Below are 17423 nucleotides of genomic sequence, written 5' to 3' on the forward strand. Positions count from 1 at the left end.
AATTATTAGTTCATGTGACAGCAATTTAAGAACATCAACATCAGATATAGTTTTAAACACCAGATACAGCTAACTAATTATATCAACCCTCTGATCACAAAATTGAGGAAGGTGTTCCGGAGAGAAAAGCAGGAGTCATGAACCTTTACAGATAAATAATGAAATAACGTCACCTTGCTGTGGGCATAAACTACAGATCCCAGCAGCTTCCAGGTCCCTCCGCGGCGGTCCATACGCAGCATGCGCAGGATCTGCAGGAATCTCAGACTCCTGATGGCCGAGGTGGCAAAAACATTGCCCTGAGATCCAGCTGCCAGTACGGATACTGAGGCTATCAGCACCATGATGTCTGAAGAGAGACAGTGAAACACAATCACAGAACTCCACAGACGCGGGGAAGCCAGAGAGAGTGTATCCTTGATTAAATCACACTGAATTAACAACTCCTTATTGTCTGCAATGAGGATCATTTTTCATGTCATTTAAAAGTTGCTCAGAGTAATTTGGGGCTGTATTAGAAGTGCCAAATTTTCATTAAGGTTTCTTTTGCTACAAAGTTAGTTTCACCTTGTCATTAGCAGAACCTCAAGGCAGCAAATATGCTTAAAATCACAATCATAACATAGATGGTTATTAAACCCTCGCTCAAACCCTCCAGCATTTAATAAAGGAGTGGAAAAACACTGTAATGCGTCCGTGTTAATGTTATTCTGAGAGAGCAAGGTGAGGGAAATGACAGCCAGCAAAAGTGAAGCCGACTCAGTTTTCTCACCTATGACACAGAAAGGCTTTCTGGCAAATTTTAGCCTCCCCCTCCATCCTCTGTATCGACAGCAGCAGCCAGCAGCCCATATCCTCACAATGTACTCCACTCCAAACACCACAATGGTCACAATTTCCTGTGAAACAAAGCAAAATAGTGGAGTTAACCCTGTTACATGTATGCATATGGAGTGCAGTTTTAGGCAGGTGAATAATGGTACCTACCAGGATGTACAAGGCACTCTCTGAGCTGTTTTTGAACTCTCTGATGGTGGCAAAGACCGACAGTATGAGACAGGAGAAGACCAAGAGGAAGCTGGAAGAGATAGAAAAAAATGACAAAACTGTTAATGCTTTTTTGTTCTGAGGTATTTCACGTCTACATTTGTCAAGTTCTGTTTTAAATACAGGTAGGGCATTCAATATATTCAGTGAAACAAACTGAAGAAACATTTGAATAAAGCATCTGTGGATTTACTGCTCACTACCATGTTTGTCAGTTAACCATCTGAAACCTGCATCAACATCACTTTTTTGTAATGCATTCAAATGCCTTTCACAAGTTTGATTTCACAAATGTTTGATTTCTTTAGAAAACATGGGGTAAAGGAAATAAGAAACCTGGCAAGAAATGTCGTGCAAAAAAATAGTTGATTTAGAAAATTATGTATATCTAAAAGATTACATATCTAAAATTATGTGTGTTATTATTATTATAATTTATTTTATTTTGTACTTGTTTTTTAGTAATTTCCTTGTTGTTTTTTTTAATGTATTTATTCATGCAGATTTTCAGGTAATTTTCTTTGTACTTTTTAAAAAAAAACTTTTTGTGCTAGTTTTTGGGTCACTTGGTCTCTTCTCAAGTTGCTCATTGCCTTCTTCCCATGTTTGAAAAGTAATGTTCCCATAATTCTCCTACATACTTGGCACATGGAAAAAGTTTCAGTTGGTTAAAATCTGCAACCTCATCACAACATGCCACTCTAAATCCTTCACACTGATTGGACCTTTAAGCCAGCAAACACAACCAAAAACATACCTTAATATTTATGAATGGAGAAAAAAATCACCATCAACACACATTGGAACAACTAAATTTACTGGTTCATTCTGTAAATCTATTGATTGATTCTGTAATGAAAATCTGTATGCTAAAGGGACAGTTCACCCAAAAGATAACGTAATTTCTCAGTAACCCGTAGTGGGGTCTAGAAATACATATTTTAATTATATTTGTCATGTTTTTCAGGGAGTCACTACTTAAATTTGTGCTGTAACCCCAAAACAATGGATAGAATTCAACATTCAGAAATCACAGGGGTTTAAATACGCTCGGACTGATTACTGACTACACACAGGTGAGTGAACACAGGTGAAACACCAGGTAATCAACAAAGGCAGGAAAACTCCGAAAGTAAAAGTAGCAGTAAACACAAGCAGGACACATTTCAAAATAAAACTATAAGTGGATACAAACACATGAACATAAACTTGACAGAATATCACTAACACACTAAAGCACATTAACCCTTAGAGCCCACTTTACTATTACACACGCTCAAGCTTTCAAAAATATTATACATTAATCTTATTTTCTACTGTCATTGAGTTCATTTTTAATTATTTTCAATATGCTAAATGTTAAGTAGATTATTAGTTTTTTGATTATCATAGTCTGGAACATGTCAATCATTAGCAGATACACTGATTTTTATAACTGTTTAATGCAGTGTCAAATACTCATACTGCTCTGCACACAAAATACGCTTTTCAAAATCAGGTTTTAAAAATATTATACATTCATAAGATTCTCTACTTTCATGAACTTAATTTTTTAAACAACATAAATATCAAGTATTCATTCATTTCCAGAATTTTAACTCTTTAAATGCCAGGTTTTTGTCTTGATGCACCTATGTTTTTCAATGAAAAAAAAAAAGAATTATTTTCAATACACTACATGCAAAGTAGTATGAATGTAACAATTTTGTTAACACAGTGTAATTTAGACTTATTGTGGGAGCAGAGCTGGAAATTGAAAGACTAGGAGTTAAAAAGGCATAACAGCATTATGTCTTTCAGAAACAATGAACAATGGCAAACCTCTGTCAGTCCTCATTGTGACTATTTCTTTGATTAAAAAAGAAAGTAGTGGTAAAGAGGTGAACCAACCCTTATGGCAGATTTTCCGTAATATTCAGCTGTGCTGATGGCTGCAATAATATACCATGAAGACCGATGGCACTCTGCTAATCAATTTCTAAAGTTTAAGTGTGTGCAGTTAGTGGCTAAATGAATAATTAGAGCTGCAGAGCCTGGATGGTGCCTTCATTAGTGGAAATAAACCACACTGCATCATCAGCTGCAGCTCAGTTAGGATGAGTTTATAAGAGTTATTAGTAAGTAAATGAGAAAGTCAGACTGAAAGAACTGAAGGTAGGTGAGCAGATGTCATTTAAAGGTAAATGTTCATTTATACACTGATTCTCTTTTCTTGTATGTGTCTAATTCCCAAGTAACCCTGTGCATATACTGTATGTTTGCACACAAGTGTGCAGGAAATCCAATCAGCTGTGAGAGGAGAACATCGAGTAACATCACCTGACATTGACATCAACCTGCCTGTGTGTGCCAAGTCCGATTAGACAGCGTGAGCGTATTTACTGTCAGTCAGTAACTCTTCATCGAGGGGACAGAAACTGATCAGCCTCCTCCTTCCAGTCTAACATCATCATCATCTGCCTTCTGAAGAAGTCGTCAGTGTTGTTTATCATATTAACCCTTTAGATAGATAGACAGACCTTGAACCTGGTGGGATAGCTCAGGGCTTTTGTCCTTTTCTATCCATGGTTGGGGGTTTGGTGAAAATAAAGGAATGAAAGGAAAGGAGGAGGCAGAGGGCGTAGGAGGTCAGAGCACACATGAGGACCTAGGCACCAAAATAAAATTTAAGGGTAACATTTGATAATAAATACATAAAATAAATATAAATATTCATTTAAATGATAAAATATACAGGGGTGGAATATAGTATGATGATTTTTTTTTATTTTACTATTTTTAATTTTAATTTTATTTTTTAACCCTTTCCAACATAAGATGAGACTTTATATCAGAGGTGATCAAAGACATCTTTGTTAATCCTGGCACAATACCACAGACCATACATCTCCACAGGTAGAAACATGTTCAAAGATCAGTGAAACAGTGATTCTTTTAGACACAATAGAAAAATGATGTCAGATGGTTTTAAAGAGACTGATTGGAAGGAAATGGGTGCTAAATGTGATTTGGAAGGAAATCAATTGTGCAGCCACACCTCCGGACGACTCGCTGGGAGCATCAGACGAGCGCTTTATTGGATGAAAATCACATGTGATTTGAAGAGGAAGAGGCGCGGCGGAGCCCGACCTCAGGGACTTCCTTTAGAAAAGATCTCCTGGAAGGAATCCAGAGCAGAGCTAATGCAGAGTGCCTGCTGAAACCTAATACTGGGACAATGCAGGGGTTTTAAAAGACACAGGCGCAACTGATATATCATAACGGATATACTGTGGGATGATAGCATGAGCACAAGATTAGGTGTTACACACTAAAGCTCACACTACAATAAAGTGATGTCATTTACCAATACACAGTGTGAGATGAGTGAGAGTGGGCTGATGATTGAGATCATCAGGTTTAATTCTGGGACACTCCCATTTGAGATGTAGCATGGAGCAAAAAACATGAAATAATGACGAACCGGGCAATCGTATACATTATATATTACATCAGTTGGAGTGTTTCTTTGTTTTTTCAAAGAATTCAGGTCCAATATTTTCTCTAATTGTAGCTCTGTTTTGGTCATCACCTCCATAGAAAAATATGTGACAATTTAGCTGCTAAATCGCCTCACTAAAGTTCACCAACTAGATGCAAAATCTTACGGTCTGCCGCTTTGTGCTGGAAAGATAACGTACAACTGCTCAAAAGCTGATGAGAGCTTTCATGCCAAAAAAACAAAACAAAACAAAAAGATGAAAACTGCTGAGTTGGGTGATTCAGTATCTGTGGGTTCGTCACTTCCAGTGACACATTTCCATTACACTTAGTCATTTCATCCATTATTAATATGAGAATTATTGATTCATGCAGCTTTAGAAGTGTAGAGGCATGGGGAGAGCTAACACCAACCCTGACACACACACACACACACACACACACTTGGCAACCTGGAATTCTAGAATTATCCGCTTCTTTCAACTCCGATTAAAACTAACTACTATGGACTGATTCTTTTATTGCCAGCATATTTAAACCGAGGATACATTCAGCCCATAATAATGCACCAATAATTCCAAATCTAAACATCAGTTTTAGTGAGAGAGCCTGAAGGTAAGGCTCACACTTTTGACTAAAATCTGTAGTCAAAGCTTACTAGTTCCACAGAAATGTTTTGCTCTGACAGTTCAGACGCAAAAGCTGAACTCTGAAAATACAAATGTAACAAGATATATTTCTTTCCTGTCTTACTCCTTCTAGCTTACAGAGGTCCCATTGGCTCTGTTTATCTGCATCAAGCTGTAATTCTGTAATTTTATACCTCTACAAGAGTCTCAAGTGACCAGTTGCGATTGGATATAATTTCCCGCTCTATATGCAAATAAACATGTTCATCATCTCCATTTGCAAAGACCAAATGCACTGTTGTTTATAACCTGCCAGAGGCAGTGTTGCACTTCCTGTATCTAGTCTGCCGGAAATTAAAGGAAGAAAGGGTTTGCAAAGACCTTGGCACATGGGTGAAATCAAAACAATACAGATGTATTCCCTTTGTATTCCTTGCAACCAAATCTTTAATTGTTGTGGCTTCTTGTTGTTTCACCCTTTAAAACAACACCACTGATGAACACGAGTACCCCACGCTGAAGATGTCAGCTGAGTTTACAATTCTTTAATGAATGCAGCCATGGACACATCAGTGTACACACTGCTGAAAGAAAGTGGCCATATGCAGTCCAGAACACCTCCAAATGTGGTCTGAGCAATCAGATCTCAGGATGCATTGAGGACACATTTGCTGCATTCACGCCCGTACTCTCTTGAGTACCTGGACGCATGGTAATACTATATGTAAAGAGCAGCATCCAAACCTTCCCTTCAATGGGAGCTTTTAACAAAGTTGTCTCTCTGCTTGAGTAAATTCAGAGTGAATCTGGTTACATGTGTGATCTGATCATCTACTCTGACATTGAAGTTCATGAAGGCTTTTACTTCTTATCATGCTTCATCTAGCCCTCATCAATTCTCATCAAGGATCCTCATCAATCCTCCCTGGATTCCTTTTTTCTGCTGCTGCAGTTTCTGTTGGGTCAAATCAGACTCTTGGCAGCGGCCGCTGGCTGTCAGCCAATCAGAATAAAGCAGCAGAGATCAGTGGCATGTGGCAATGCTAAAGTCCACGGGTGAGCTGATTCATTATGATCGGTGGTGGAATGTAACTAAGTACATTTACTCAAGTACTGTACTACAGTACATATTTGAGGTACTTGTACCTTACTTGAGTATTTTCTTTTCATGCCTCTTTATGCTTTTACGCCACTAAATTTCAGAGGGAAATATTGTACTTTTTACTTTACTACATTGATGTGAATGCTTTAGTAACTTTACACACAGATTTTTGCACAAAAACAACAAGAGTTCATAGATTACAGTGTTCTGTAATAAATTAAATTACCAAACAGTTTATGCAAGTACAGCTGCTACGATTAGTAGATTAATCAGTCGGTTCATTTCTTTGCCAAGTTTTTTGATATACATTTTTTATTACTTTTGTGGTGTTTTTTCTGTTGTATATATATATATATATATATATATATATATATATGTATATAATTTTAGGTTTTGGGTGCTTTTTTTAGTTTTCTTTTGGGATTTTTCTTTCTATTTTTTCTAATAATTTTAAATTTTGAGGTGCTTTTTTTCTTTTTTAAAAATTATTTTAAGGGTTTTTCACAATAATTTTAAGGTTTAAGGTTTAGGTGTCTTTGTTTTTTCAAAAATAGATTTTTCTGCATTGGTTTCTTTTACTTTTAATACTTTAAGTATATTTTCTTGATTATACCTACTAACTTTTACTTAAGTGGCATTTTAATATAGGACTTTTATTTGTAACAGAGTATTTTCCACTGATTATGATACTCTATTATTATTCTCCTCAGAGGCATAAAGACATGCCAACAAGAAAAAAGCCAAACGAACTGTTACTGTTGCACATTCAGCTGCAGCAGCTCTCTTTACATTTTACTTTGCTGGTTAGATTGAGGTCATTCTCTCTTACATCTACTGTATATGTGCGGTTGTGGCATCTCATACATCATTGATGGCCACAGCAGTCGATGCTTGCTTGGTAAAAGAGAGCTCTTCATGTACTGAGAAAGCTTTTATTACATTCTTCCTAAAGTCTGCAGCCTGTCAGAATAGCTATTTTTTATTAAATCTATGGAAAGGCTTTGTCTCTTTTACAATGGAATCACAGTCAGTTTATCAGTTTAAATTAACAACACTGTATTATTCAAAGCAAGTTTCAGCTTTCTTTTATTCAAGGTCACTCTAGTTTGCAGCCTTTTTCTGACAGTGGTTGTCACATATCATCTTTATTTACCAGAAATGGCATAAAACACAAATTCATATCCCTCCCTTTTTAGCACCCATTTTCTGCCCTCATAATCACCTCCATCGCCGCCTCCTGCAAGAGTGAAGGTGCAAATGATGTGTGCACACTTTGTCACTGTGTTAAATCTCATTTTTATATCCACTGAAATGAGCTTAGAGCAGACTTTTAGCTCTAAAAACTGCTTCGCTTTCAGGCACCTGCTCACCAAGTGCAGGGAAACACAGTAACCCTGAACTGTCTGGTGTTCCCGTCTCTTCCACTGTAGCCATGAGGCATATTTAGGTCAGTCAGTCAAGGAGTCTTCACATCTTGTCATTTACGGCATTTTGACTTGTCACACTGACTTGTCATTTCACCCTCTGAAGACCGTCATTTTTTATGTATACTGGAAACACACCGATAAAAACAACTTTATGGTCCGAATACAAAAGACTTCATTTATTATGCCAAAACCACAACATGGTGTTTGATATTACTTTTCTGCTGTAGCTTCCAAAAGATGCACCATGAAACTGCATAAAATTGGCTCTACTCTGCATGCTAACACTGATGTGGGAGTTGCATTTCTCTGCCAATTATTCTCTCCATAAAGTGCCAAAATGACAAAGGACTGCTGCTTAAATGACATTTCTTAAATACTCATAACCCCTGAGATGAAATGTTGTGGACAAAGAAGCTGGCTCGCTGCAAGTCTAATTAGACATCAGTTTATGCAACTTTCCTGACCCGACCTTGCCAAGCTCATCAGTAGCTACTAATGAGGATGCTTGCCGATAAAAGAGAGGGGCAGAACCTGCCTCCTGAAGCACTCAAACAATTAGTTTCTACAGCTATGCTCCACTTTGCCATCAGCAGAGTGAAGCATCTACGTACTCATTTATTTCTCTTCATTATACTGGCGGTGGATACACAAAGCAGGTGGTAATGCTTATGAAAAAGTCAAATACGCAGAGAATCTTACCAGAACAGTATTAAGAGTGCAATAAATATGTAAAATTCTCAAAACTGAATGAATGTTGTTCTCATGTGTTTGGCCAAAAGGGTGTGTCTACATGTAACTGCCAGGATCTGACTGCAATGTATGTATGTTACAAACTGTGCACACACACTCATTCACAGTCGGGAGTTTGTTAACTTTTAAAAGGAGGTACAGCTCCCCCCCATCCCAACGGAATAATGTCTGCTTGCAGTTGTATCATGTAAGATTTTGTGTGACAAATAAATGTATTGTTTGATATAAAATGCATGTGTCATATAGTCTAATAAGTTCATTACAAAGGACATATTCTTAGTATTTTTTTGTCATGTCACTGCTCACTGGCCACAGTCATTATTTAACCCTTTTGAAACCTGGATCGACAGTTTCCATGTGCTGCATTCAGATGCCCCTCACCCTTTAAAAACTGAGTAAATTGGTTTGATTTCCCTCGAAAACATCGGGAAGAAAAGCAATGACTAACAGGAAAAATTACCTAAAATTTTGTTTTAAAAAACAGGGGAGGATTATTAGGAAATTAACCATAAAACTGAGTAAATGTCCAGAAAACTATTTTTGTAATTCTAATAATTTAATTTCTTACATTATGTCACAAAAAATATGATAAAATATATTGAATAAATACATTCTTTTTAATTCAGTCCAGTTTGTTTTTTTACTTTCCTTTTTTTAAATTCTTTTTTTGTTTTGTTTCTTTACACATTTTTGGGACATGTAAAAATTGTAAATACTACAAATTCAAAGGCAAGAGCCCAGAATGACACCCAGAAATAATATAATGCATATTTATGCTTTGATGGCTGTGGGATCAAAAATTGCAGTTTGACTGGGTTTCAATGGTGCATTTTTTTTCTCTTATGAGTATGAATGTAACAATTTTGCTTACACAGCATACTTTAGACTTATTGTTAGGAGTTGAGCTGGAAATTCCAAGATTAGACAAAAATACACAATCTTGCCAAAATGTATGCCATATGCACAAACACAGCCAAAATCATTTTTTTAAAAATGAATGAAAAGCGTATAAAATGTACTTAACAGTCCCGAAGGGTTAATTTAAAAAAAGGTGTATGTTTCAACTTCTAATAAACCAACATTCTGATACCACATGCATGATAGCACACACACACACACTCACACACACACACACACACACACACACACACACACACACACACACACACACACACGTGTCACGGGGCTCTATTTTTACTCCATCTCCTTTGGATTGCCGTCTCTGTCCCCAAAAACAACCCACTTAGAGGGAAAATCACATTCAGTTTTGCTGTTGACAAACACTCACGGACAGCACCAAACACACACACACACACACACACACACACACACACACACTTGTTGCTGGAGACAGACGACATCACTGCGAACGTGACTATTGATCGATCAAGCTGAGGGCGGCTGTTGTTGGAAGCAGAAAAAGTCTGCATTTCCTCCTGAGCTGCAGTGAAAGAAACATTGATTTGCCCCGCTCAGCACAACATTGCCTACCCAGACACACTCATCACGCTAAATTTAGACTGCGACGAACTACAGTAGGAGAGAGCAAATAAGGAGGGAGGGATTTCTCACTGAGCAAATAGTGCCTGTGAAGACCATGCGCTGTAGCACTGCAGCGTCCCCTCTGTGGGTTCCTCGGGGGAGGTTTGAGGGCAGCGATGACTTTCTGGGGCACTCGTCTTGTGTAAATGTGTGCACTAGTGACCCTGCTAGTGTAGCTATCTGCTGTCATCGTGTTCTTTATGAGCCACGGGGGTATGTTACGGTGCATGCGGCACTCACAGCAGCAATTACTGGAAAATACTCAAGAGGTTTTTCTGTTTTGGATAAAGAAATCTTCACTTTAGAGTTTATTACTTGCTACTATCTGCAGAATCACAGTAAGTAGATGAAATTTTTAATTGGTGTGATACTGAATGTGACCTCATAGGAAGTCAAGATTCAGATAAAAAGTACAAAACGACCATTTCGTGTGAAAAAAAGGAATAAAGCAGGGCTGCGTTTACCCTTTTGGGAAAGATCCGGCTCAGTAGTTGCTAAATGTTTCCACCAACTAGTCTCAAACTTTGTCTGTTTGCCGTTTGGATCTGGGCAGGTAATAAATTGTCATGAGATCTGGAACAACTGGACCCAAATGCAGGAGACTGCAGACAAGTGGAACTCAAACAGTTAACTTTATTCCCAGCTGGAGCATGGAACCAGCATCCAGAAAATCACACAACCAAAACAAAGACCCAGCAAACAATTAGATGGGCCACTTTACAAGGACTGCACCCAAAGAAAATACTGGAGGTGTGCTCCAGTATTTTCATTCATTTCATTCATTCACTTGAATGTTTAATAAGATGCAGATGATCAACAAGGATCCAACAAAGACTGAATCAAAACCAGGACCTAACAGGTTACTTTATTTCAACCAGCTTTGAATCAAAACAATGTGGGTAGTAAATGAACTGTGGTAAACGTCCCTCAATCTAACTAAATCCTAAATGCCAATGACATAGTTTACATCATTTGGTGGTGTTTCACTCTACAGGCTGTACTTCAGCATTTTTGTAATGCACGCTACCACCGACACAAAAATGTAAAGCTGGAAAAACACACACACCCACTCTTCTCTCTCAAACTCAGACCAAAATTCAATCAAAAAGTGCCGCTACACTGCCTATTTTTATTGTAATATGTTTTTAGAAGCATATTTTAACACCCTGTTTAGCTGTAAAAGTGAAAATTTGTACACACGAAGTGGGTGCCAGCATGCTTCATGCACGGTGAAAATGGAAGCTGAAAAAACTGAATTCAAAGCGTAAAACTAAGCAGCACTGATCAAATATAATCCAAGATTCTGTTACTGAGCTACATATTTCTCACCTCAAATGTTTTCAGAAACATATTTTAGCTTACCATTTAGCTGTAATACGAGATCCAGCTGGCAGCCATTGTTTTACATGGACATGTCACCCACAAGTGGGAGCGTTAATTGGTCTGATCAGGCGTATAGCATTCTGGCAGTTGTAGGTTTTCTGCCTGTTAAGCAAATGCGTCCTTTTTCTTTGTTTCCTCTGGTCGAGTAGAACCAAAAAAATCAAAATTGTTTGCATCTTTGCACTGCAGAGATGCCCAAATTTATATTGGTGAAATACTTTTTTAAATACAAACTAGTCTGATGAGGGCGGAGAAGCTCAGGTGAGGGCTGATGAGGCAGGAAACAGGCGGGGAGCTGATTGGCTGAGAGAAACTGAGGAGCAGAGAAGGGCGAACGTGGCTGATGCAGGACAGATGTTTTGATGGTAAATGAGGGAAAGGCAGCACCGGAACACAGGAGGGGAACTAAACAGAAACCCAAACCAAGAAAACACAATCTTCTTATAATTTACTGACCAAGTGAAATCAAAGACACTAAAACAGGCAAATTAGATGAGTCTTACACAGATCATTAGTCCAGTCTTCCTAATAGTCTGAAAGCATCAGGACACAGCAAACTGTGGCATGAATGGGTTTATCAGAGCCTGTACTTTGATAACAGGAGCCTGCTGCAGCCAAAACAACATTATGAAACCCGTAAGACTGAACCAAAAACCATCAAATCGAAACAAGCTGACAGACACTATAAAGCTCTGAAGAGCTGAGAAGTGCAGAGCTGGGAGAGAATTCACTGTGGATTCATTAATACAAATGAGCAGCTCAGAAAAGCACACACAGAGACAGTGCAAGCAGTGTGGTTACACTGGGGCCCATTAGGTGGGGGGCCCACAGAGAGAGCTGACCCTCCAGCAATGTATTGGGTGAAGAATAGGCTCTTGTTAGTTATTTAGCTTGCTACCTTAGAAATACGGCTGTGTTCAAAGAAGACCTCACGGTACACCGATTTACACACACATTCATACACTTGTGGCTGAGGCTACTGTTCAAGGTGGCCCTTGCTACTCACTTAACTTTGCAGGGCCAGTATCTCGCCCAAGGATATTTTGACATGTGGACTGCAGGAGTCGGGGATCTAACTGCCGATCTTCCAATTAGTGAATGAGCCACTCTACCTCCTGAGCCACAGCTGCCCTACTTTATGTATCCGAAAAAACTACAAGATTACAGCCTAGCAAGGACGTACAACGATCTGCTGTGGGATTGTCGTTCTCCCGTTAGCCATGAGACAGATCACCACAGCATATGACAGAAGAGTAATGTTACAAACAGTTTGCGCCTGTGAACTAGTTTGTTAGTTTACTCTTGGCTGGCCTTTTGCTTGTCACTCTCTTTTTGTCTTATTGGCTTTTTTCATCAACTTCCTCTTCTGTCTCTTTTCTACCATGGTGTCCATGTTGAGAATATGAGTGAGCTTCTTTTTAAAAAATCCTTATTTCAAACTGTCAACATACAAAACATCAAAAGAAAGAAAAGAAAACAGCTGAGCAGGCTCGTGCTGTGAAGCGTTACGCTTTGGTGATCCGACCTGCTCACCAAAGTTACACAGTGCAGGAACAGGTGGCGTTCAGGGCGTGAAGTGGGAATAACACAGGCACCATTCTTCCTATAACAAGGCAGTGTACCATAACGGTGATGTTGAAGCTGTTGTTTAAGGTTAACCCTTTGAAACCTGAGCAAACTGGCTTAATTTCTTTTAAAGACACATGAAGGCAACTTAAGAAATTACCCAAAAATTAACAACAAATATTACTGAAGAAAAGAAAAGGTACAAATGGTGCTTAAAAATTTTGTAATGATCGTAATTATAAACACCGTCATCGATGTAACAATTCCCTCTTTTTTTACCCTAGACATTTTTGGTTTTTTTTCAAAACATCTTTTCTAAATCTACTAATTTCTTGCAATTGGTGGAACATATCTTACCAAGTGGCGCATTGTTCTTGTTTTTTATCATGTTTTTGAAAGAATTTGAACCAATTTGCTCAGTTTTCAAAGGGTTAATGCTGATGAAAGACACCTGAGAGCAGCACAAAAGTGATGTAGGTTTCATGAGTTAAAAAAAAAGTTGCATATTGTTGTTTTTAAGACCTATTTTGTTTAGAAAAAAACAGTTTGTGCTGATCATCCCATTGTCAATGTCTTTCTAAGAAACCAGTTTTATTGAATCCGTGAATTCATAATATCGTGACAAATACATTTCAAGCAAGTAACTTCTGCTGAGCAGCTCGACTGACATCAACACGATGATGATAAATGCTAAAACATAGTGTACTAGCGGCACAAGGATAGGCGAGTCAGCAAAGTGATTCAGTAATGTGAGTTTCACAGCAACATTAAACTCAAGTTTTAAAGTGCATTTTCATGTCAACATCACGAGGGACAACATTATTTGATATTCAAATATCCTACCAGCTTTCTGGGGCTTATCAATTAAAACAAAAACAGTGGGGACACAATCAGGGGCGAAGCCATCATTTCAGAAGTGAGGGGGACAGACTGATCAGGAATAAGCCAACTTTTATAGAGTGATTTATCATCCTCTCACATCCAATTGTGCCTCTCCTTAGCAGCTAAAAAAACAAATAACCACAAACAGCCAAAGTATGGCACCTGGGGATCCCTCAAGTTCTTTAAAACTTTCAAAATTATATAACCACTAATCCCAAAGTCGTTCTTATTCTATAAACATATTTTCCTATAGCCATTAGTTATTATCTCTACTCACTTATGGAGCCTCTCCCTGAGTGCCAGCGCTGCAGCCTGGTCTCTGCCTTCTCCCTGCTCTATCTATTGCAAAAATACAGATACAAAAAATACATGCAAACTGCAAAGCAAAAATGTTAAATAGAACTGAGAATAGTAGTTGTGCAATAGCTGTACAAATAAATATCAAAGTCACTTTAATGCTATAGATATGTTTTCTCAGCTAATTATAATCTCTCCTCACCTGTGAAGCCTCTGTGGGTCTATTCCTAGCATGAAGCTAGCTAGCCAGCCATAGGTAACAATAACGTTAGCATGGAGCTATATTGGTATTTAATTAATTTGACATCATTTAACTAACATTATCAACAGGCAACAGCATTACTCAACTTACACGGTTTGTTGAGTGCAGGGGTTTTGGCCTCTTGCTGGTTGGTTTGCTGCTGTACATTATTTGTGGTATTTTTGTTAAAACCCACGTTTCAGAGGAGTGCTGCTAGCGCACGTGCTAACTGCGTCATGTACTCACAACAAGACAGGCATGGTGCGTTTTTAGACCGCTCGGAAAAACCAGGTAACACATGTTAGAAATTAAAAAAAAGCTTGGTAAAAGTGCGTGGTACATTTTTATATATTTTTTTTAATGCAGGGGACCTCTCCCACACGTACCCCGCATCCGCTACGCGCCTGCACACAATCAATTTCTCGCCATAGCCCAACTACAGGACTCAGCATCCACCTCCCATCAGACACCTCTCCCCCTAAAGCGGACCACTCCATCACATCTCAGCGGTTTGGCAGCCACCATCTGTCTACTACTGTCCTCGCCTTATTTCTTCCCCAGTTTGTCTTCAGCTGGCCAGCTCAGCAGAATAATAAAGATCTGGAACATGTCCTCAATCTGTCTCCCTAAATCACTTTGAGAAAGTTTAGCCGAACATTTATTTTGTTTTCATTGATCGATCTCTCTCTGAATCAATTTTCATTTCCCCCTCCCTTTCTTTGCCGTCTTGTCCTGTAGTCGTTCCTCTTTGTTCCACTTTGGTGCAGAACTGACACTTTTTGTCATGTTACAGCTGTAGGGACCTTTCACTGTTCTCACACAGCTGGTGCTTCCTGCGAGAGGACACACAGTAATGAGGCTGGAATCAGTGACCATATCAGAGCACTGATCTCTGAATCAGTGCAGGAATGTGCCGGGGTTTGGATAGATCCGTAAAGGATTCCGAGCTGTATCTAGAGACAAGAGCCTGCCAAATTGAAATCTTTTTTTTTCTTTGCAAACTGTCAAATTGTTCCTCCTTACAGAATTTGTGTGAACAAAGAACACACTGCAACTGTTCTGGCAACAGGAAGAAGCCTTGGCTGAAAAAGGTATTTGACAATTCAGTCAAGACCACTTTAGTAAAAAAAAAAAAAAAAAACACACACACAAAAAACAACAACTTTACTTCCATTTGCAGTATGATATTTGGCAGTATGGCTCTGTTCTCAGACATCCCTGCCCTTCCTCATGCCTACGTGGAAAGCCGAAAGCCCTGGCCACACTGCTAGCGTGAGCAGCAGGTGTACATCGCAGAACCTGGTGTTTTTTATTTTGGCGCCCTTTTTAACAGATTAGCGCAGCGCCGCATCAACAACTCTGCCAGCGTGAACACCACAAGCATGCAAGCTGCAGAAGTTAGGCAAAGTTGCTGTTAAGTGCTGCTCACGTGTTCAGTGTGGCCCAGGCTTAAGACAGAGAGAGTACAGCTCTACGCCCTTCCTTGTACCTATGTATAAAGTCAAAGGCAGAAGGAGCAAGGCTCTCAGCTGACTCCCTTCCATCAATCAGCGTATCCATCAGTTGATTGGGCTGCTTGAGATCAGCTGATGTAAGTGTGACGTGAGCTGAGCTTGACACCGTGGCCTGCCTGAACTAATACTATACTTAGTTTTTTCCTTTCACATATAAGAACAGGAAAGGTCCAAACTCAGCAAAAGCTTGCTACTTTTTACAAGATTTAGATCCACAGGAATATCCTCCCTCCCTCCCATTTAACTGATGTTTGACCAGGCACAGAACACAGGGTAAAGAGTGGCCTTAGTGTCAGACAGCTGGATGGATAGAGGGAGAAAGAGAGAGGCAGCGAGACAGAGAGCACTCTGGGTATAGGCACTCATGTTCCACATATTGATGATTCAAACATGCATTACAAACGAGACGGAGGAACAAAACGCCCGCCTAACATTTCACCTGTCAAAAAGACATAGCTGTTGTCTGAGCGCGAGCACATTTTGTCAGCTCAAGGCAGTGGCGTCATTTTGTTTGCCAAACGCTGTCTTTTGGAGCAGCGATGAATAGAAGAAAGAAGAAGGAGAGGAGAGATCTGACTGAAGTCAGCACATGATCGTTTTATAAATCAGCAGGCTGGCAGTAAAAATAGTTGGGAGACTAAACGAAGTGTGGTGACTATGAATAATGTATAGAGCAGTCAAATGGAACAGAGGCAGAGTCATGGAGGGCGTAGTATGAACTTTTATCACGGTCATGTGCTCTGTCCCCTTTCTCCAATCACATTTCCTTGTACGCGGCTAAAGTTGTACACTAACTTGCTTTCCAGAGGATTCTGATTTTTGGATGCATGCTGCTGACCCTGTTCTAACTAGGCTGCTTGGTGTTTGCCACCAAATGCTGTATTATTCCACAAAAACCATCCCTGCTTCCTGCACTGGATTCAGCCATGAAGCTGACATTATCTCTTCGTCAAAACACAACACAAAACACAAATGGTAAAGAAGGAGTTTTAGCGAGCTATTATAGTATTCAGTTAATATTTCAAAAGGAGCCAGAGGCTGTGTGAGTGTGTGGTTTCACATTAAAGCACAGGCTTACTTCTGGGCAGCCAGCCGTCTCTGGGGAGTTGATATGCTGTGCACAGTGAATTCCTTAATGCTGTAGAATTTCAACCCCTTGCTACCAAGCATGCAGTATCACTGAGTCGCAAGGACTCGGGCATGGCTGGAGGGCAAACTACCAACAAAAGTTTAACCATGTTTCATTTGAGGGATAAAGCTGACATTTGCAGGCTAACATTCTGTAATTACTATCTTTTACTTTACTGGCATGCACAAAGCTACTGCAAGCTACATGTATTAAAAGAAAAAAACTTTATGGGAGCATTATCAACCCTGAGAAAATAAAAATAATGGTTGACCAGCAGTGGATCTTTCAATAAGCAACATAAGTGACCAAATATATAATGGATTAACATGTATCATTTAACAACCATGAATGAATAGAGCGTTTTTTAATTTTGTGGCAGTCAATTTCAGTTATGAAATTTCAGTTCACATTAGCTTAAGTACCTTTACCATAAA

General features: G+C 39.1%; 1 protein-coding gene across 9 annotated transcripts in view; it reads right to left on the reverse strand.

Moving 5' to 3' along the window:
* Positions 1–17423, reverse strand: part of LOC121946963 (potassium voltage-gated channel subfamily KQT member 2-like) — a 37955-nt gene that overhangs the window by 18061 nt on the left and 2471 nt on the right. For all 9 annotated transcript variants that reach the window (XM_088082513.1, XM_088082512.1, XM_088082514.1 and 6 more), the window contains exons 2-4: positions 988–1078; positions 773–899; positions 174–349 (exon numbers count right to left, since the gene is read on the reverse strand). In XM_088082513.1, the coding sequence (XP_087938639.1) occupies positions 174–349; positions 773–899; positions 988–1078 (394 nt within the window). The remainder of the gene's footprint in view (positions 1–173; positions 350–772; positions 900–987; positions 1079–17423) is intronic.

Source organism: Plectropomus leopardus, chromosome 9 (genome assembly GCF_026936395.1).
Source record: "Plectropomus leopardus strain MGB_pleo_1.0 chromosome 9, ASM2693639v1, whole genome shotgun sequence".
Classification (NCBI taxonomy): Eukaryota; Metazoa; Chordata; class Actinopteri; order Perciformes; family Serranidae; genus Plectropomus; species Plectropomus leopardus.